This window comes from Epinephelus fuscoguttatus, linkage group LG6 (assembly GCF_011397635.1).
Source record: "Epinephelus fuscoguttatus linkage group LG6, E.fuscoguttatus.final_Chr_v1".
NCBI lineage: Eukaryota > Metazoa > Chordata > Actinopteri > Perciformes > Serranidae > Epinephelus > Epinephelus fuscoguttatus.
The window spans coordinates 40,801,308-40,824,464 of record NC_064757.1 but is presented as its reverse complement, the minus strand read 5'-3'; the positions used below and the strand labels follow the sequence as shown (position 1 = coordinate 40,824,464).

The following is a 23,157-nucleotide window of genomic DNA, read 5'->3' as shown; positions in this document are numbered from 1 at the left end:
AAGTTAAAATATTTTCAACTTTTTTGAGCATCAGACGTCACTAGCTAGCGCGCATTGAATATGCGCTTCCAGCGTCTCATTTCTGTGTGATCACCCCCTTAGGAATCCTTAAGATGAGACTTTGAGGAACATCTTCTTGAACCTCCAACTTATTTGTTTTCCAAGGAACCCTGCAGCCATATTTTTTCACTGTACCCTCAGATAGTTCATTCTTTGCATCGTCAACTCCTCAAAAATCTACTAAAATACTAAGTGTCCTGGTCTACTTATCAGGCATTCCCTCCAACACTCAGTAAAATCATGAGCACCGTTGAGCCGTCCCAGCGCGTGGCCAGAGGGGGCTGAAGGGAAATCAAACACGTTCCGTCTAGGAGGTCGTGGTCCGACCCTTCTGGGCTCCAGGTTACCAGAGAGGGGGCCTGATCCTGCAGAAGAGTGGCCCCCCGAGACCCTCTCCAACCCCAGAGGGTTTCGGCGACGGTACTCCCTCCATTTGAGAGCCTGGGGGGAGAGGTGGTGTGCTGAAGGGAGGTGTTAGGGTTATGATCAAGGGTTGGTGGTCGGGTTAAAGGATGGGTTAACGAGTAGATGGATCAAATTAAATATATGGGAGAAAACCAGGTGGAAAAGGTGAAGGAGAAGGTTGAAGTCATGCATGAAGGGAGAGAGAAAAAGACAACAGTAAGAATGTAGAAGAGCTTAGCTTATTTTTAAGAGTACATCAACACTTAAATACACACAACTTCCGTGTAACTGAAACTCAGGCAGCCATCTGTTGTCTAATCTGAGCACTGTGAAGATGAGGTGTTTCATAGTGAAGTGACGTAAAGGATGAATCAGTTTATAATCAAACAGGGAGGCAACCTGCTGCTGCAGTGCTCTCTGTGGACTCAAACTTTCCATCATGCGCACCACAACAACCGATTTCAAAGTGTCGATGCACAAATACTTCTCCTGTGAGATGTTACTAATCCAACACTGATTGTTGCAAATGACTAAATAACATTTTAGTTCCTTTTCATGTAAAAACAGTGACTGATTCAATAATCAAGAGACCAGTAGTTGCAAGAAAGCAAATGTGAAGTACAGAGATACAGAAGAAAAACCAGAAAGATGCCATAGTCATGATGTTGAGAGAAAAAGCAGTTAGTGCAGTATGAACTGGAATTATGGCCCTGTGATTGTATGCTTCCGTGCATCAGTCAAGTTGCTCTTATAGTTTATATCCATGTCTGTGAAACATGAATACTTCACACACATCTTTCCCCAACAGCACACAAGATCTGTTTAACAGCACAGTTTCAAGGTGGACACCCAAGATCAGTTCCTGAGATGTGGCTCTGAATAATGGTCAGAGAAGTGTTTTATGCAGAGCATTATGACGTCACAGTGGAGCTGACCTTTGATCTTTTGGATATAAAATGTCATAACTTCCTCATTTTATCTTATTAGACATTTGTGTGAAATTTTGTCATGATGTGCAGTTGTGTTTTTTTCCTCTGCTGCTCCACTTTACCCCTCCTCACTGTGCGGCGAGTGGTTGAAACACCAGTGATCACTTTGCTGATAATGAGCGAGCTGGTTAAGAGGCCTGGAGAGACAAACAGCTGATGCCTGAGGGCCAGTTTGGCAGCGTCAGTGCTGTGTGTTGTTATAGTTTGACGATACTCCAGTTGTTGTGTTACACAGTCTGTAACCTTTATGAGAGGAGGAGTGGTGTTAATTTTGTGTTTAAATCTTTGGTTTGATTAGATGAGTTTTAGTGTTACTTTATTTTAATTTGAAAGACCTTGCTGAAGCCTTTTTGTGTGCCTTAAATTCTTGTTGTGAATAAAACTTTTGTTCGCATGCATATTTCTGTTTGTCTTGACTGTTATTCCTCAGTCTCATTTTATCATTACTCCCCTCATCCCCGGTCATAATCAGGGAATGTAACAGTGGACAAGACACTGAGGTCCTTCATTGAGTCCACTTTCACCTTCAGTTTGATTTCTTGTTGTTGAAACCTTACAGTGAAAACAAAAATTGTTTGTTCAATATTGTCAAGGACATGCTCATATTCTTTTACAACCTACCATTATGTGTCCTGGCTCCAGGTCCTTTGCTTCCCTCCACGTGTTTCCCAGAGTCCAGACAGCCCAGTGGGCTCAGTGTGTCACTGTGGAGTGCTGGTAAACTGGGCAGACTTCCACGATGGAAACAGTGTCCCTGCACCGCCGGCAGCATCGGCGGCACCGTCCCTCTCTTCGCCCCCAGGGATGGAGGTGGAGGGGTGGCCGCTAACGGCGCTGAGCCTCCTCCCTGTTTCCCTGTTGGTGGGGTGTGCAGGGGGCCGAGTCCTGCTGAAAGTGGGCAGGAGAGGCTGTGTGGCGGCTGAGGGCTTGGCGTGCAGGTGGAGCAGGTCCCAGAGCTGGGCGCCCCCTGGAGCCGCACCGGGGAGTAGCTCCCAAGAGGCGAGGGTCGGACTGATCCAGGAGGAGGGGCTGCTGTGGCCAGAGCCCCCTGGTACCTGTGCACATTTTCAGCCGCTTCTTCGCTGTCCTCCCCCACCGGACCTCCAGAGCCAGAGCCAGAACCAGAGCCGGAGCCAGAGCTGGAGCGGGCCTGCATCCCAGAAACGTAGCCTGTGAGCAGGGGCAGCAGGGGTTTGGGCTGCTGCGGTTTGGAGGCGAACTGGTGGTGGAAGGTGAACGGCTGGATGGGGAGGGTGGTGGGACGCTGGTCCTTACTGTAGCGCACCACCGCCGGGCGGCTGTCTGAGGACGTTGAGAGGCCACCTGGATGAGCACAAGGACAGCATGGGAGAAAAGATGGAGAAGTCACATGGAGAGAGAGAGAGAGAAGGAGAAAAAAGCACTGGTTAGTTTAAAAAAAGTCTCTTTGCTCTGACAGCAACATTTAACAAAGAAATATTTGGAAAGACATCAAGGCTGCAACAGGGAGACGCTAGATCTTCAAACAGGAAGAAATACTACTTAATTTTTTCATCTGGCCTTTTTGTTTATTGTAGCAGCTTGGTTTGGGCTTCGTGTTACTTATTGTTGCTGTATATTTTTTATACCTAACTGTTGATGTGATGCTGCAAAATGAGGGAATCTGTTGTCTAAACGCACGTATGTTTCTCTGTTGGCTTGTCTTTGAGATGCAGTGGCAGGCTAACCAGAGTTTTATGGTGGTGTTGTCTGGGTAACATTAATGTTCATCTCTTGCTCGCTCACCTTTCTATGTCCATGCGTAGGAACCTACGTGTTAAAAGTACCCGACAAGTGGGCGGGCGGTTCCTGTGCGTACTATGAACTATAATCCTGCTGGTGCCACAGAAGCAAATGTACACAGTATGACAACCGTCCATTTTCATGTCACAATACACCTTGAAACCGCTCCACTACTGCAACCCTACAGCAGAGCTTTTTCTGTTCATTCTGCTTAAGCACTGTGAAAAGACAAACTGCGCCCAAGTCTTATAATAGCTGAAAAACGAAAACTTTGGTGGCATTCTTATGCAAACAAACATGCAACATAATTATCGTGACAGGCCCACTACATATTTTAATTTTTGATTAATCTTCTGATAACAATCATTCAGTGCATATGATGACAGGAAATAGCCAAAAATTCTCATCATAATTTCCCAGAATCAAAGCTGTCATCTTCAAGTTATTATTGTCAATTATTGTCAGCAGCTGGAACTTTGCAGAGTGAAATAATGTTAATTATGATTAGTGTTCAGTCCTTTCAACAATTAACTGTGTAAATATGAAGGTTAGATTTGAAACCAAAAACACAGACAAACAGAAAACTGCTCGGTCATGAGTCACAAACAGCTCTTATCACAGACAACCATGCCACATGATCAACACTGCTCTGACAGGCCAATGTTCACACACACACACATTGAGAGACACACACGAAGACACACACACAGACTAAACCTGAAGGCACTGCGTCAGGAGAGACACCGGCGAGGAGAAGCCTTTTTCTGCACTTCTTCTCTGCCACTGAGTATCTGAGTGTGTTTTACTGTGTGTGTGTTTGTGGACTCAGTGCAGTGTAACACAGACAGAAGCGCGTGACGTCGGCAATGTTGCGCAAGCTGTTTGTCACCCTAAGGCCGGCCCACAGATGCCACCTGAGCTGGGTGCTGCGGCGTCTTTCTGCCACAGAGGGCGACGTCGAGCTGCTGTGGAAACATGATGGAGGAGGGAGGAGGGAGGAGGGAGGGACACCACACACCCAGCAGGCCTGAGCTCCCACTGGTGATGGAGGAGAGAAACACTCCCTCCCTGTCTCCTGTATCTGCTCCGTCATCCCTCTAATTGCCATTTCTTCCTTTCTCTCTTCCTCCACATCTCTCCTCTTCTTGCTCCACACCCACCTCTCCTCTCTTCCTTTTCTATCTGCTCCTTCCCTCCCTCCCTCTTCAGCTCCTCTCCTCTTCTACAGATGAATCCATTAGACAGCCGAGGCTTTTCCTTTCCTTTGCAGCCCTGCGCTTTATGTTAGCATCATTAGCGAGCGAGCTGCTCCCCACAGGCTTTTAAAGAGGCCTGTACGCTGCGGTGAAACAACGCAGCTGACTCGAGTGAAGCCTGATGAATAATATATGTGTGCAGAGATGCTGCACAGCTGCTCATTATTATCTAAAATCATCAGTCCATATAAAACAGCATCAGACTCTGAAGAGGATGTTTTTGAGGCACACACCTTGTTCATAAAGATGACCTATTTCCTCAAATGTCTGTATCAATCTCCCCCCCTGCCTTCCATAACATCATTGTTTCCTTGGGCTCGCTGCTCTAGTCAACTAACGAGACACAGTTAAACGGCTTCAAGTGGGTGGGGAAGTCTTTTGTTCCAAATGAACTGGTGCTGTGGAAATACACTCCTGTACATTATGCAGCAGTAGGCAACTGTTACATATCTGCTCGGCTCTGTGTAGCCTTTACACGAAATTTAAAAAATGTTTTAACGTTTCATTCTGATACAGATTCTTTTGTACTGAAGCTGCTGGTTGACAATATGTTGCACCATGTTCAATATCTTTAAATATGACGACAGTAAGAACTCATTGTTATTTCAGAGAACATCAACATTAGGTGTGCGAAGTCATCTAGAGGGCCGGGTTAGACCCTTTGGTGGGCTGGTTCTGGCCCATGAGCCATATGTTTGACACCCCTGGTCTACAACCTGGGGCCTTTTCCTCTAGATTGTGCTGAACTTCAGTAGCGGTGGCTGCCTGGAGTCTCTCCGCCAAGGCTAGCTATGGATTCCTAATCCAAAAAAGGAAAAGTCTTAAGAGATAAATAGCGTGATTTATTCATATGTGGGCAGATTCATCTGCTTTCACCATCAACACTGCAAAATTAAAGTACTAAATAAGTGACGTTGATGGACTAATTTAGGCTTAATAGGCTGTTACGTCCAGACAGATTTATTTTTTTGTTTTGGTTTTTGGTCAATAATGACTCCTTTAAAAGTAAAGGTTTGCCGGCCCCTGGTGTAAACTGACAATTATTTTGTAGATCATTTATTTAATTAATGGACTCAATCTTTGGTCTTGGCATAAAATGTTAGAAAATAGTAAAAAAAAAAAAAAAAAAATGCATCACAATTACTGAGATGTCTTCAAATCCTAAACATAATCAATTCACTATATCAGAGCAATAAGAAAAACAGCATAAAATGACATTTGAGAGGCTGAAATCTGTGACTTTTCTCACCATTTTTCACTTAAAAAATGACCAATTATTATAAAAACTGGTGCACATTTTTTTATTTCCTTTGACTAATTAATAACTCAGCTGTTATTTAAACACTGATGACAACAGTGTGATGATATCCCCAGTCTGACTGTTTGCTGCTTTCTTAATTGAAGGCATGACATCTGGTCTGTGTTGACACTGATAATTTGTGGCACTTGTAGTTTTTTCAATTAAATGTTTATATACATATATGTAAATTTCATTTGCATTGTGTCCTTATGTTTCAACAAAACTAGAAGACAAAAAATATTTATAAACAAATAACAATAATAAAAAAAGAGGGACTGAAGGCCAAAATGTTGTGAAATCATTTGTCTAATATTTTCTAACTCAATTTTCATTGGTCAGTATCACAAGATCACACCTGATTTAATTTTAAAGGTCCTATATGTGACATTCAGAGCATTAATAAAGCAGCAAACAACTGCTTGCTATGTAAAGATAAAGTGGAGTAATGGCGTCCTGAGCAGAGAATGAAGAGGTGTTGTAATGCGAGCTTCTCTGTGGTTTGTTGTGGTAGGCCGGTCCGCTTGCATGCACATGTTAGTGCATGTGTTTCCCACTGTCTGCCTTATTGTAGCCACTTTGTACTGCGTTTATACAGCTGCTACTGGGATGATTGCGTCATGGTAGTGTTGCTCTGTTAGCACTGTTGCAATTATTTAGCGCTGTTTATTCAGTTAGCACTGTTAGCTGCTAGCTGCCAACCAACTCAATGTTGAGGACCGTGTTCAGGTAACTCATACGCTCTGAATTTCACTAGAGCCCCATAAAAACATGCCTGTTTTGGGAATATGGAGTCCCTGCCTAAATATAACCCACTTTAATTTCTGTTCATCTTTTTGAAATCAACAGTAAATAAGTGAATTATGTTTTGGGTGCAGGCAACATGGGAATGCATACCGACATTCCTGCATACCCACCTACACAAGGTCTATGCTGTGTACATATCACCTCATTTGATGCTTGAGTTACAACAGTTCATATTCATAATGTGAACTTGGAGGAGAGTAACAACAAATCCACTGTTAATGAAGCAGAAAATAGTTTGTTTACACTTGTGGAGGCTGTAATGGTGACCTGAGGGCAGCATGGTTCATTTTGTACAACGTGTTGTGCTGCATTTTAAAAAGGAGAAATCATTACTCAATAGAGCTTTTTATTTCTCACTGAAATTCATGTGTTCCTAAAATTTTGTTTTAAATTAAAGTGTGTAACCACATGTGAGAGGTCCTTTGAGCAGGAAATGGCACTTCAAAATAAAAGCTCTGTGCAGGATATTCACTGTACTTCAAAATGAAGTGCGTTTTTTTTTTTTTTTTTTACAAACATGACACATTCACGAGTCACCTGCGGGCCAGTCAGAATGGATCACTTTTGGATGGGGACCCACCAATTGGGAACCACTAGACTAAGGTACATATTTTTCCCAAAATAAGGCCCCATGGGAGACTCTGGATGAGGAGGGACTTTGCCTCCCTATGTGTATAAAAGAGATTCTTTCCTCAAATATTCCTAAAATGGGAGCTGCAGCCTGTTTATATCGTGTCAAAGGGGACAGCTGGCGCTTCCTGGGACATTCCTCTCCTGGTACATTCACTCTTAACTGTCCCTGGTCTTATTCCAATGGAATTCCAAGCACTTGCTGTTTGTGTGTTTATCTAACAGACACACACAGCAGGCAGCTGAGACTGAGCCTCATATGGTGATGGCGGAGTCTGTTCTCGACTTCCATAAACTGCTCACATTCATGCAGAAAAAGTCTTGTCAGATAAAATGATTCTGCACTCAAAAAAAGAGAGAAAGTACAGTTTAATTAAATTACATGACGGACAGTTCGAGGGCCTTCCGGGTCCTCCGGACTTCATCAGTGCCTGTAACCTTGGTGAAGCGTCGCAGTGAGACATATGGGCTGAAAATGTTCTATCATCTAATTGAATTAGGCTTCCAAGGATATTGTGTTAGTCACTGTGACCAGGCTTCTTTGTGTGCTCTGTTGTTCAAACCCACAGTCCTCCTCACATGCTGCCTCTGGGCCCTGTTACACGTACAGCTTGATCAGATATTCCCATGGCCTCATGCACTCGCCTGTACATGTTTGCACATGGTTGTATTCTCAGGAACTACATTATCTCACCTCAGGGTTCCTGTGCTTCATTCTAATGCTGCTGTTATCTTTGTTACTTATTAATTAGTGGTCTTGCAGCACTGCACTTCACAGAGATCACTGTTTATAGAAACTGTGGGCAGCAGTGTGATGTCTTTAATCTGTATCTTGGCCACTGAGTTCCCAAAATAAATGTTAGTTGGTTTATTTACTGTATATATTGTCACAAACTGACTCTATGAATGTGACAAGCAGAGACGAGTCCCAAGGTTTACTTAAGATTAACTGAGAAGAACAATGGAGTGCAGAGCTCAGCAAAGTAAATAATAAAAGCCGTGCATGGATGTGTGTCAAGTGTGCTGTGAAGGTGTTGACGGTCAAAACCAAAAGACAACAACATGTCTGCTACAGCGAGGGAGAGTTAACACATGTGGCTGCTTTTAAAGCCTGGAAGGCCCAGGTGAGATTAATCAAGCTAACGACCCTCCTGTGTCGTTCATCTGCCAGGTGAGGTTGGCCAAGACATCCTCAGAGACTCTACTTCCAGTATTTATTTATGTATTTACCCAGTCACTATATCTTCTACTTATAAATATGTGGAGTCTGATTGCTCAGTGCCTCTTTTTAGGATTTACATATTTAACTTCCCTGTATTTTTTTTCATTTATTTTTACACCTAACTATACAAAGTACTTCTTCTTTTCAATCCAAACAAACTGAAGATCTAAAACTCTTTAACAACGTGTTTTTTTTCCAACAGGTGCTCACTGGATCTGAAGTACGCCTCTTTCAAGCCTCATTTTGTGCGTAGGCAATGTTTATAAATGAGACCCCAGGACACAATACTGAGCCAATAACTAAAATGTGTGCTCATAATAACCAACATAGTGTGCAGGATGCATAAAAATGAAGCAGCATTGTTTTTAGTTAGTTTTACTCTACGATTATTGTAATAAATTAGGGCTGTCTCGAATACCACTTAGGGGCTTTAAAGCTTCAGAGATAATTACATACAAATATTTAAAGCTTTGATGGGATGCAACGGGACCTGGGGGGTAATAGTAATTGATCATAATGACTTTAGTAGGACTTGGCACACATTTATGCGAGAGAGAGTGATGGAGAAAGAGAAGAGAAGGTGGAAGGTGGACTATTGCAAACAATGTTTCATTCAGTCAAATACTGATTTAAACGCTGAATAAAATGGCAATGATTTAAGCTTCAAAGCTTTCAAGCATTTGGGTCAGGCCTAAAATTAATAAATCATATCTTTTACAGATTAAAGAATTAAGTTTTCCATGTCTCCCTCTGCAGAGATGTCAGATTGTAGCAACAGAACAGCACAACAGGGTGTGAAACACGTCCTCATACCTAAACAAAAAATAGGTCTTCGGTGACTTCCAAAATCAATATATATATATAACCATACGGTCACAGTTTTTAATGTTTTGAAATAGTCATAGCTATGCACAAAAGCTTACTGGTTAAGTTTAGAAACAAAGATTATGATTTGAGTTAAAATAAACGTGCCTGTTACGTTGACTTTTGGTTTCGCAAGAGACGCAATCAGCAGTCTCCTAGGTCAAAGTCCTGTATTTGTTTGACCTGTAAAACCACCCAGACCTCCTCCCTATGCAGACTTTGGTACTCTTTACACTGCATCACCTGACTTTCTCCTCTGGTATCATCATAATAACTACAGCCACTATAGGTGGCGGCCTAACAATAAACTCAAACAACTTTTATGGCTGCTTTTGAGTGAGGAGGGGGTGATGTGGCAGAGATATAACATCTTGCTCTGTTATGACTGAGTGCTGTTCTGCTGCCACCATCTGACCCCTCTGGGTATGTCAAAGGTGGTATGTGAAGTATTTCAACATCAATTACTTCCTCAGCTAGAACAATATGCACTCAGTAGAGTGCATACCTCTGCCAGGCTGCTGTCGGGGCTGATCGCAACCCCTCTAGACAATTCTGGTAATTCCAGCAGAAGCACAGCAGCATTTCAGAAACGTCCCAGTAACTCATAAAAATACTTTTTAAGGACTTGCAGCACGTTGCACAGAGCAGATAGAGTTTTCCTAACAGGTAATGTATATGTACAATATAATTAAGATTTTTAATAACCACAAATCTCTGATTCTTGCTGTTCATAACTCGGCTTTTAACGGTATTAACTTGGTCTGTTGGCTACAGCACAACAGTAGGAAATAACAATAATTAACAATTATGACAGACAAAATAAGAAACCATTTTCCTATGTAACCTGCTTACTTATTAAGGGTAGATGCACAAATATTAAGGAAATATCATCAAACAAACAAAATCTGCTAGTCCAAAGAATCTGAAAAGCAAAATGCTCTACTTCTGAAATGCTCCCAGCATGTTCACTATGGACAGAACAAAACCAGGTTGCTGCCAGACCACAGTCTTTCCCGGCTTCCTTAAGCGGGATTTACACTTATGCATCAGCTCTATGCAGAGCCTACACTGTTGTGCACTAACACCTACAAGCTTCTCTGTAACTCGCAGCATTCACAGACAAACACTTGTCTTTATCTGGACACATTTTCCCCCACAAATACAACATGCTAACCTTTTTAGCACAAGCCTATGGCATTTTATATTGTATAAATTAGCTTAGCTGCTAGTGGACTTTTCCTCTACACATATGAAACCAGGGAAAACTGCAACATTTAACAAAGGTAACGTTACAAAATTCAGCTCCATTACAACTCACAAGGTTCACTGACAAAACAACTGTCTTATACTAAACACATTTTCCAAACAAATATAACATGCTAACGTTATTAGCACAAGCCTATGGCATTTTACATTGTATAAATTAGCCTAGCGACTAGCAGAGATTTCCTCTGCTCATATGAAGCCAGGATAAATCACACAGAAGACTTAAAATGCTGTTATGTGGAGGCTTTATTGTCCTAACAATTTATTGATTTGTTGTTTTTTAAATACAGTAAAAATGGCAGATAAGATGACAAAACTAAGACTGATTCATCTCAAATCATCCCTAACTTTAGTGGATTATGACATATCGGGTATGGAATCGATATGCAGAAGCTGCAGTTTGAAATTAGACCAAAGTTTTCTATAGATATAAGTATCTGAGCCACACTGAAGGCCAAAATGTGGCCTGCAGCATACAGTGAGGCTTGTTATTTTCAGAGGAGCAAATTTCCAGAAAACTTGCGGCCCCTACAGACCAGTTAAGAGGAGTGAGGAGTCAGCAGTCAATGACGGTATAAAACAGGTTTTTTAACAACTGTAAATCTACGCAACCACGACAGGTCCTTGAGCGTACAGTCTTTCATGCGCGTGCAAAATTGGTCTAGTAGTTTGCCAGATTTAGCTACGGACAGACACACACAACCAAACACACAGTCCCCTCCAGGTTTAAGCCTGGCAGAGATAATAAATTTGGATTAATAAAATAACTAAATACAAACACTGGCAGCTGCTTCTGGTCTCTGTGCTGCATTTTACTCCGTCAGCTGCTGAGTCACAATTCACAGATTCCTTAATTTTGGGAAACAATAAAAAGCTACAAATGGATTCTTGTCACGTAGGATATCAGCCACTCGCTTCTCATCACCATTTGAATAAACCGTCACCATGATTGAAGTCATAGCACCTGTCAATGACACAACGGCAAACAGGGGTGACACCATTCTTCCGTCAGCACAAAGAAGCTTCCGTAACTTTCTCCGACCTTCCCTTGTTTTTGGGAACGAGTTGGGCCTACAGGCTCGCTGGATCAGAATGACACATACCTATGCAAACACACAGCGGACCCACACACAGCTCAGTATGCTGATGTAGAGCTCAGCGGGGGGTTTCTCTGCACCTTTATCTCCTCTCTCGCCTGATTGTTATTCAGAGCACGTTTGGCCCACTTCAACCCTTCACTCTAAAGCTGAGGATACACACTCTGCATCACTCTGCTCTCAGCACATCTATACATCCTGCCACAAGGAGACTTTCTCACACACACACACACACACAGCAAGTCTAAACATACAAAGTGGAAAAAAACATACACATATCATACAACCAGAGATACAGCCATAAAGCTGCAGCAGTGGCAGACGTTTTTCTTAAACTTTAAAAAGAAACAACACATTACCTAGAACATTTTAATTCCTGTGGTTGAACACACTCTACAAGGTGCTGCATCATGAATCAATATTGAATCAATATTCCGTATCTCTTCTACTTTCATTCAACACACACCAAAATCAACAACACTCAACAACCATACGAGGATAAATTTAACGAGGGAAAGGTGGAAAGACCAATATTTCCATTAACGATCAGCAGCGCAGCCACAAGGCAGGTTTTATTTTAAATAAGGGAAGCAAGTCAATTAAGGTCAATTATTAATCAGCAGGAGCTGAAGTAGATAAAGCAAGAAAAGTAGATTGTAATGAACACACTGATCGACAAGTATTAATGGTTTCTAACTGTACGGTTTTATTTCAACTGATCCAAATTTTTCTTAGAGACAGTTAACACCCAAATCAAAAATACCTATTTTTCTTCTTACCTATAGTGCTATTCATCAGTCTAGATTGTTTTGGTTTGAGTTGCCGAGTATTGAAGATATCGGCCGTAGAGATGTCTGCCTTTTCTCCAACATAATGGAACTAAATGGCACTCAACAAAAACTCAACAGCAATGTCTCTTTCCAGAAACCATGACCCGGCTACTCAAGTTAAACCACAGACCTTGTTGTGAGCAGTTCCCAGTAGGAACTATTTTCTCTCTACCTTATAAGACCTGCTAATTCACTGTGCATCTGCTGCTAGCTCACGTAGCACCACTGAGCTAGCTAAAGTTGCACCTCTGCCTAGGAGGACGCTATAAATGTAAACATCTGGCGCTGTCACAAGCACAAGCCTCTCATCTATGAGTAGATGCATGCTCGCTTTTGCACAGTGATACGGTTGGTGGGTGTTGCTTGGCAGAAAGAAAACAGTTCCTACATCTAACATATGTCCTGGGATGAAAAATAGCCTCTGAGCAGCTAGGGCTGGGTATCGATATTCGATACCTTCAAGACATCGACAGAATAATGCCTGCATTCAATAATTTTTGTACCCAGATCTATTGGTATTGAAATCACTTTTACTGGTATTAGTAAATCATCGTAATTCTTTCAATTCACATGATATCCAGCTTTGCGCTTAGCTAACTCTGGTGCATGAATACAGCAGTGTTTATTGACGTGCACTGTCCCTGTTAAATAAACCACTTAATAAATAAATAAAATATATCTAGTAGGACATGACGTACCTTCAGCTTTGGCCCTGGTCTCCCTCGCCCCCTCCAGGTGTCGCTCAATGCTGCCTTGACTGTAACACCTTGTAAAGGGCACAGGTGACAGGCTCTGACTGTCAGCCTCCACACGCTGCTCCAGGATGGGAGAGAAATCCACAGAGGAGTGGGAGTGGGTGGAGTAAGTGGAGGAGAAAGGGTCTGCAGCCGCCTTCATCGACGGCGATCCCCCCAAACTTCCATTTCTCCGTTTGCTTCTCGCGATCTCTGCAAAGGAGGTAACCCGCGGAGGAGGAGGCGGGGTCTGGGCCGGGGCGGCACCCTCGCTGAGCCGGACGGGGCAGCTCAACATGCGCTCGAGAGATCCGAGGCGAGGAGACGGAGACTTGTCCAGGTTGCGGTCGTAGCTGCGAGAGCGGGGGCGGCTTCCTGAGGTTGCTCCCATGACACCCCGGCCGCCCACAGGAGGGGAGATGTTGACGTACACCTGGCCTTCAATCACGGCAGGAGCAGCTTCAGTCCCAGCAGCTGCTGGCTGATTCTTCTTCTCCTCCTCCTGCTCCTCCTCTTTATCATCATCATCATCATCATCACCACCTTCATCATCTCGCTGAATGAGGAGAAACAAGGAGAGAAAAGACACGTCAGATTTTCTACAATAGTTTATCAGATAAAACACATTACCAACCATGGTTACGGTCAAATTACTTGAAGGGTTCTTAAAGGGTAAGTTTGGCTTTTGCAACCTGGTCCCTATTTTCCTGTCTCAGTGACTAATGGGAACAACAGCTTTGAAACTGGTCCGGCATAGGCGTCATTTAGGTATGGCGAGGTATGGCAGCTGCCATACCTTGGAATCAGGAGAAAAAAAAAAGAGAGAGAGGTTGCGTAGTCATCTTACTCCTGAGGCGCACTGGCTGGTTGTTTTCATTGTATTGCACTTAAATAGGTCAATAATATGCTCATCAGTGAATATGAGTGTTTGCCACTTCGCTCCTCAGTGAGTTATGAGTTATGTGAGTTATCTATGTGTTGTAAAAGCATTTTGCTCTGCTGCTGTAGACAGCCTGTCTAAATGATGTCTCGAAGCCTGTCTGATTGTATGTTTTTTTCCTTCATGTCGGCATGTAAAGCTTGTATTTTCGGTCTCTGGAGACACTCCAGTAAAGTCGCCTATACAGTATTGTACCAAATTGGCCTTTGTTTTACTGTGTTTCATACACCGGACCCCTTGGTTATCTTCTAGAAATGAGCTTGTAATTCATTTATTTCTTTATTTTCTGTGAAGTTAAACACATGACTAATGATAATTAAACGTCCGCTCGCTGTCCGTGGTGCTGAAATATGCGCCGAAATAGGTCCGATGTTTTCACTGCTCTCACCAAGTTGTGCATTACATGCAGACCTGAGGTATTATGAATGTGAGAAACAGCTTCATGTCCTTTGAAACAGTTTTCAATAGCATAGTATGTACTTCTGACAGGTCAAAGACCAAAGTGAAGTTTTATATAAGTTCATATTTCTGAAACTCCATCATCAGTAGCTCTGTGACGTCATGTCATATTGCCATACCTTAGCTTTTGCTGAAACGACGCCCCTGTGGTCCGGTATAATAGTAGAATAGTATCAGTAACATTGTTGACACTGTGCTACATTACAGAGAAATACAAAACCATACTAATGACCCTTCATTAATATAGGCCTATATTTTATCTCCAAGTGCACGTCACACACTGAGCAAGCCGCCTGTTAATGACGCTGTGGGCTAATGGGCATGTAGCTACTTCCATGTTTCAGATGATACGTCATGTTTGTAGTCGACCAATGAAGATGAGTTTACATATCACCTTGGGTTCGTCCTTCACCTTCTCAAAATGATCCCACACTTTGGATTTCCTGCCCGACATGTTATTAACTAGCCTGTGGAATAACCGCAGGTACCAGCCCTGGAAATTAACCTGACTGCTGAGCGTAGACACTTCCTGTGTCTGTCCTTTCAAATTAAATGCCCACATTGTCCAGTCATACAGGTTTTGATTTATTTTGACAAGGTGCAGCTCCTAACAGAGTTTCACATTTTGTTTTTGGTCGATAAACGTTTGGTTGACTATTAGGAGGCAGCCCTAGTCCATTTAAATAAACAGTAACTTTAGCGTGTATAGAGTTAGCACATTTTCACCTTTAACTGGGTGAATTAAGGGTTTATTTCAACCACACCAGAGTTCATGATTGTTTGAACATTGGAATGGTGAAAGAAGACGTTTTTTGTCATTATTATTTTCATTCTATCGACTTAGAGTAAAATGTGTTTAACAAAGATAAAATCATTGTTTATTCATATGAAGTCTGGTGGGTTTGGAGATAGTGCTTTCAGGGCTGTTTCTGGTTAAAAAAAGGATCTTACTCTTAAACATCTCTCTAGGGATCCTTTCCATAATGTTGTGAGACACTTAAAATAACAATCTGAGCCTGTCAGTGTCAACAACAAGCGATTTTAGTGTACATTCACTGGCGATGGGAACATGTCCCCAGTGTTTACACTGCAGCATGTTTCATCGCTGCGCACTTTTTTATTGGAGGATTGATTGCTGCTTATGTTGTCTTTGGTAGCCTTTTGTGTTTATGTTGTATGAGTGATGAGAGTGGATGGAGGATTGACTGTTGCATTTGTTTTTGCACCATACGGAGTTGCTTCTCCAATTTCGTTGTATCAAGCATACAATGACAATAAAGGTTTCTATTCTATTCTTGACCAATTTTAGAAACTGTTGTTCCCATTTCTCACTTGGAAACAAAAACATGGGTCCTAAATTGCATTTAAGCCATGTTTGCTTTGACACGGTGGCACTGTTACTCACTGACATTAATATCCTTCGGCTCTACATCACTAAAATAATCCCCAGACATGATATCAGATAACCCCAGACAGTGGCTGTGTTCTAAAGTGAGCCAGTGCCAGACTAATACCAGTGTCACGGCTATTTCAGATTCAGGGTTACTGTCATCGTCACACGTCCTTCAGTGACTGAGTATGCCTTTTGTTGTTTCTGCATTGTTCCCCATCTTGTTGAGTCTGATTTAATTTGACCAAATCACTATTATCTCTGCTTGCTTCCCTGTCTTACAGCCTCAGACTGCATTTCTTATCATATCATTTAAATTAATGATAACTTGTTTGTGTAAATTAACTAAATGTACTGCCCGGACCTGATTAATTATGCACACCGCCTGCGGCAAGCTGTGTTTTTTAAGACACAAGATAACTTGAGTAGAAATCAAAGACTGAGAGGAAATGTTTTTGTGTTTTTTTGGATTATGTAATCATCTGAATTCTTCAAATGAGTAATCTTCACTTCGACTTTAAAACAAATGCTGCAGTTAATAAGCAAATCTGTTTCCAAGGACTCTATGTTTCCCATGTGAACAACTGCACCACAAGACGCACGAGTGTCACCTCTGTGAGTCCCTGCAGCTAGGAGACGCCAATAATTCAAGTTTGTATATCGGCTTTAAGTGGCATTGTAACATGAGTGTTAGAGCCATTTCTAGCAAATCCTGGTTTCCTATTTTAGTTTCCTTGTTTCCTATTTTTTGAGTCACTCTAATGCACCACCTGACCTGGCATCTCAGGAGCCCACTGATTTAAATTTTGTTTTTGTAAAGGCCTGTTTATTTGGGGAATGTTTGCTTGGGGATTTTTGTTGTAAAAGCGACAGCCATTCATCCTGCAAATCAATCAACTCCAAAACCAACCGAAGCACCTGGATCATGATATGTGATATATTACAAAACAGACGAGCACAGTTAACTGAAATTATGTTTCTTGTGTAACACTGCAGACATGCAATAATGACATTATGTCATTATTAGAGCTTGGTATTGTTTGATATCTTTTACATTGCAACTCTGACACCTGAATTTTGATGTTGATACCAAAGTAGAACTTTTATTTAAAACCTTAATATACTTGTTTTTCTACAAACTCCTATTTTCATGTTTAGAAAAGTAGACAACGTCATCAAATGTTAATAAATGTTGTCTCATTACAGGCAGCCTGTGTGTGGACCTGTGCATGTAGTAATAGCCATTTTATAGACATCAAATATCCTGATTGATTGATTACAAATCATCAAAATTATTAAGATAGGATTCTCCACTCACCCTAGATGACTCTACATCTTCGTCTTCTTCTTGCACACCCTCCTCGTCAGCTCTCTGCCTGAACAGGAAGTACTCGTTGGGCTGTGTCGGGGTGGGGCTGCCTTTGCTGTGTTCATCTGAACAGCTGTTGACTGAGGACCCGGCTGGACTCGGGGATGACTGGGACGAAAGGTCACAGGTGACCAGCTTGTAATAGTTCTGGGTGGCGACAACCAGGCGCGCCTGACTCTGCAGACAAGAAGCAAGGTCTCCAGACGACCCAGAATGTGGAGGGTGGTAGGAGTTGCAGTTGGCGTCGAGGTCGAGAGCCCCCTGGTGCTCCACGGCGCAGGAGCAGGTGGAGGAGGTGGACAAGTGTGGTTCACGGATGAGAGGGAAGGTGCCGCCGAGGCAGGAGGGTTGCTGCTGCGAGAGGGGAGGTTCAGTCGGGGAGGTGTGAAGGTCCAAATAGAAAGCCCCTCCGTTTGAGTCTTGGTGGTTTCCTGGTGGATCGGAAACAGACGAGGTGCAGGAGTGGTCGGTGGAGCTGTTGAGGTTGGTGTGGCCAGAGACAGGTGGCTTCTCTGGGATACTGTTGTTCATCTTGTTGTAAATGGCACTGAAGTTCACGAGCACGCCATCCGAGCTGTTGCAGGAGGAGTCACTGCCATAGCCTTGCTGGCACTCCGAGAATGGCTCCGAGAAGGCTTCAGGGAAGTGCTGAGGGTAGTTCTGGGAGAGCGCACAGCAGGAGCAGTGCTGTGTGGAGGAGCTGGAGGAGCTTCGCCCACACCTCATAGGATGATCTTCATCCTCCCCATCTTCATCTCCCCAGTCTTGCTCTCCACAATCCATAGACATGTTGGAGCCGCTGCTGCCGTGGCGCATTCCTAGAATGTCCAGGTCCTCCAGGTGGGCGGAGAGATCCGAGGCTACTGCCCTGAGGGACTCCCGACTGCTTCCACCCACTGACCTGTGCAAAAGAAAGGGCTCTGAAGCAAAGCCAAGGTCGTGTAAGTGGAAAGGAGTCATCCCATCATCTAGGGCGGAGTTAGTGTCACTGTGGAGGTGAAAAGAGGAGTCTTCAAGGTAACCACTGAGGTTGTCACCGTCCTCCTCCTCTTCTTCTTCATCCTCATCTTCGGTATTCAACAGGAATGGATTATGACGCAACGGATTCCTGTTCCTGGGCTTGGCTTTGGGTAATGTGTGAGCTGTAATCAGCTGGTCCTCTGAATTACTCGAGGTAAACGATGAATCATCACTCGCCGTGCTGCCTCCTCTCCCGCCAACCTTTCTCTCTCTTCCCCCATTGTGGGAGGCCCAGGAGCCGCTGGAGGTCTGGATCAGGCTGCTGTAGAGCAGAGCCTCTCTCTGAAGGACATCCCTCTCGGGAAGTGAAGTGGTGCGACTCAAGCCCAGGTTCTCCGGCGGGCTAAACGGGTTGTTCCTCTTCAGTGAGACCCCGCAACCACCCTGCCGCCCGCCTGACACCTGGCAGTGCACCAGGGGGATGTGATGCACAATCAGGGTCTCACCTGACAGCTTAGGAGGGCTGTCCATGGTTCAGGAGGAGGAGGGAGGGAGAGAGGGACTGGAGCAGAGAGAGGCCCTGTGTGGGTGAAGGGGGAAGGTAGATGTGTGGTTTGTTGAGGGTTGCGTTCACTCTCTGTTTGCTGGGCCCAGCTCTGCAGGGCTGCCAGGGATTTGGAAGGAGAGGTCAGGGAAGTCAACGCCGTGGTCAGAGTGGTACATCTGGAAAACAACGAAGAGACACAGAGAGGAAAGATATTTTAGGAGCAGGCAAACACAGGCACCAAAGCACACAGGTTTCACATGCAGGCTCGAGGCTACATGGTCATAAATCATGTAGAGAGAGTAAACAGAGTGAGAGTGTGATCATTAAGATGACAAAACTGTGGTGCCACAGTAGATTTGCATTTGGAGTAACAGCTGGCGTAATAATCTGTGCCCTGTTGATTCTTTGATGTTGGAAAGAGCTTCAAACTCCTACAATGAAAACGTGGAGGGATCAAATTCGGGCTGCCCCCTAAAAGTTGGAGATTTGAATAGCTGACCCCTCAGTCGACAATACTGCTTCAAGTCAAGCAGTTTTTTGGTTCTTTTCAGTCAGTGTGCTGTGCAGTGTACTTCAGGGGACGTTCTGGTCTCCAGATTTTGCTGCACGCTCTTGCTCTTGAGTTTCACGCTACTCTTTGGTACTGGAAGCTGTGATGCAGCAGCAAAGCGGAGGATAAACTTTCCACCGTAAGGCTCTGAGATAACATTATCTTCCCTCTTCTGCTTGGAATTTGCAGTTCATAGATACTTAATACGACACAGTCTCTGGCTTTTGTTTGGCATCTAGTGTTGGCAAAAAATGTTGCACATTTCTGATCCGTCCTTAGCAGCGTCCGCTTTTTTTACCGCCACATTTAACGTCCCACGAAGCTTTATATGTAAACAAAAAAGAATGGTCTAATATTCGTATTAAAGGCCAAATCTGATTCGACTGACACTGTCGGATAAAGCTCTAGATCAAACGTTGGAAATTGGGAGGAAACTAAAAATTGTTCTGATATTTGTTAACCTGGAAATGATATGGTTAAAGAACAATGGGAGAGCTTTAGTGGGTATATATTGGAGGGAAGCATACTGGTTCAGCACATACATAGGTCCCTCCTACAGGTGCACCTGGTCAGTCGTCAGCAGCTTGATTAAGCACACGTGAAGACAATTACCAACAGGCCACATCATTACAAGTCCAACAGGAAACACTACAAAAGACAGTCTCAAACAAACGCTGGTGTTCATACACAGTGATGGAATGAACACTGAAAAGTGCCCAGCAAGCAATAGTCGTGATTTAAACGTATTGGCTATATTTAGCTCCGATTTAGTCTAGCTACATGTAACCCAAATCTAGCAGATTTAATTTTGAAATTGATTAAATGTAATTTTCGCCATTGCAGATGGCGTGCGGTATGATACTCAATCACGTATGGAGAGTCAACAGTAATTAAATTATGTTTATCTCCATTTTTTGGACATGGTCTCTACATAGCCGTATAATTGATGATGTCCAGACTTTGGTTATGGTTAGACGTCTACCAAATTTTCGCTGACAGCCCAAATTCAGCCGTGATTTAGCCTAGACGTCAGGTCTTCATGTAGACGGCTATTAAATGTTTTTTAAACCAAAAAAATGCTTGCTGGGTGGGGTTAGAGAGACAATAAAATGAGTTATAGACAACAGATCATATCCAAATCTTCATTTAAGCCACTGGAGTGTTTTAAGGTAATAGATCTAAACTACACCCACGGCGATTAGGTACCATCATGTCAATGCCACATTCATTACCACCTGAAAAGTGTCTGGCAACAGCTGATTTAGGATCAGCATGGCAACACTTTTAATGTTCGCTGATCCAGCATTATGCAACTCAATAGTGTCTTTAATTAGACCCAGGTGTTTGGTTACAAATTGGACTTTAGAAAGCTGCAGTGGACCGACTAAAGACTTGCCTGGGTCAAGCCTTTTAAACCGCTCACTCAAGAAAAACAAAAAACGGACTAGCACTGTAGAGGGACTTGACTGTCGAGCTGTTGTGGTCTGAAGCAGAGTGCCGGAACCAAAGAGGAGTAATGATACCAATGGCGAGTGAGTCCTATAGACAAGATAGACGCTTATATTTAGGCTGAAATTGACACGTCTTCTCAATATCGCGTTTATTTTTAATATCGCTCAACATTTTAGTTTATTTTTACGTTGCTCTGCTGCACTCCTAAAACAGGCATGTTGGGATGGCTATGCATCAGTGTGGACATTAGCTCCAGGCGCAAACGCTGGTCGGTAGTGACCAGTTAGGAAAAACTGAGTCTGCCTCGCCCATGTGAATTTGTGAATCCTGGGATAGCAAAGGAATGGCCCACCTTACTCTGCCTCACTCGTCTCACCTAAACCCAACCAACCCAACCAGCGAAGGCAACAAGTACTAGCCAATCACAAGATAAGTAGGGCGGGTCTTTCCTTCTCTCTCCTGCAATTTGCAAATTTGCCTTCTCCATGACAATCAGTTGTGGCCGCAGAGGCAGTGTCACACCAAAGATGAATACATATCAGCCATATATCCGCCCATGACAACTGAATTCATGACAAGATTTAAATACAAATGTCTTATTTACTTTCCTTCTCTTGAATAAATCTTACTTGTGCACCCAATCCACCATAAAATACGCTAATCTAAAATAGCTACTGTCACAGCACAGAACTACATCCTTCCAGTGTCATCTGTGCACTGAGCAGGGTGAGTCAGCAGCATGTGAGGTGGAAACAGTGAGATACACACACACACACACACACACACACACACACACACACACAGCAGCTGACTCTTAAACAGGGCTATGATCTCATACCCATCCGCATATTACACCCTAAATGACACACACATACCGATACAAATACACAGGGTACAGCAACCGTTTCCCGCACCGTCATTCATCAAATGAGAATAAAACCCTACGACACATCTCTCTGCTTTCACATTCACTTTGTTCAGCTATTAACACATTAAGCTGATCATTAGTTTATTTCAGCCGATTTAAAATGATGGAGCAGTGTTAGCACCCGCTGATCTGACTCATGGACACTCTGACAGGACACTTGCAGATAATCATACACTGGCTGCTGATTCATCGAATTATCTCTCAATTCTCGACCCACAAGGTCCGCAGTAATGAAACCTCACTCTGCAGAGCCAAAGGTTTGACATGTAGTGGTTTGAGATGTCAATATGTGACTCCCAAATTAGGCGTCATCATCCTTGTTGCAATTGCAGCAAACAATTCAGACCAGGAAAATAACAGCTTCCATCTAATGACGGTGGTGTTGTTATTGCGTACTTGTGTTTCTTTCTGATGAGACTCCATTTTTCCGAGATGCTTTCTGCAGGATGTCGCAGGATGTCATTTCTTCTGTCTACAGTTTTCCCATTTGGCTAGGTGAAGAAGATAAACATGTTGAAAGTCATTTTGTTTCTGTCAGGCTTTCACTCCCTACCCTTATCTGAAATTACATGGGACTCTTAAAGCTTTGTTTTGCAGAAGATGGTGTTGGATGTCACACAATGTTACACACACTATTAAAAGCAGTAACAGCTGACGGACCCTGACAGTGTTTTTCGCCATTTGTTTCCGGTTATTTTACTGGGGAAAGGATTTATTTGTACGTGCATCTGTTTTTGAATGAGGAAATATCTGTTGCTGGGCAGCCTCTGTGTCTACTGGCCACCCTGCCAGGCCTGGCTTTATCACATTTGGCTCGTATAAATTAATTCATCCTTCAATTTTCTCCAGTAAAGTATTATAGGGTTCAATGTGAGCTGGATTAGCCATGAAAGTTTGGTTTAAATCATCTGCTCACCGGATCGTGACCTGAACCAGACGAGTGCTAACTAAGACTTAGAGTAATCCCTTTATTATACCGTCTTAGTAAAACATAATCCCAGATGCAGCAGGTCGATTGAAAGCTAATTTGAAATGACCTTTAGATTCTTTATTTAATTTTTTTTTGCAGGTATTTTTGAGACTAGAGAGGAAGAAACGTGGGATATGAGTTACAGGCAAAGAAAGACAGAAAATCTGTTTCAGGATATGGACTAAAAGACATTATAGACAGTGCACAGTGAGCACTGCTTCATCAGTTTTATAGCTAAGTAAATAGAAGAGAAAGACCAGCTGAGGCCGCAGTCTGCAGGTCTAAATGTTACCATGGTGGGACACTCAGGAGCTCCGTAATAACTGAGATGCCACTCCTGACAAATGACCTTTTTAAACGCAGGACTGGAATGG

At 43.1% G+C, this 23,157-nt stretch overlaps 1 protein-coding gene across 4 annotated transcripts in view; it reads right to left on the bottom strand.

The window, feature by feature from the left end:
• Positions 1-23,157, bottom strand: part of rusc2 (RUN and SH3 domain containing 2) — a 62,032-nt gene that overhangs the window by 13,489 nt on the left and 25,386 nt on the right. For 2 of the 4 annotated variants that reach the window (XM_049578459.1, XM_049578461.1), the window contains exons 2-5: positions 17,326-19,059; positions 13,183-13,774; positions 2,076-2,777; positions 309-521 (exon numbers count right to left, since the gene is read on the bottom strand). In XM_049578459.1, the coding sequence (XP_049434416.1) occupies positions 309-521; positions 2,076-2,777; positions 13,183-13,774; positions 17,326-18,867 (3,049 nt within the window). In that variant the 5' untranslated portion in view covers positions 18,868-19,059. The remainder of the gene's footprint in view (positions 1-308; positions 522-2,075; positions 2,778-13,182; positions 13,775-17,325; positions 19,060-23,157) is intronic. The other 2 variants (XM_049578462.1, XM_049578463.1) reach the window with 1 other exon arrangement.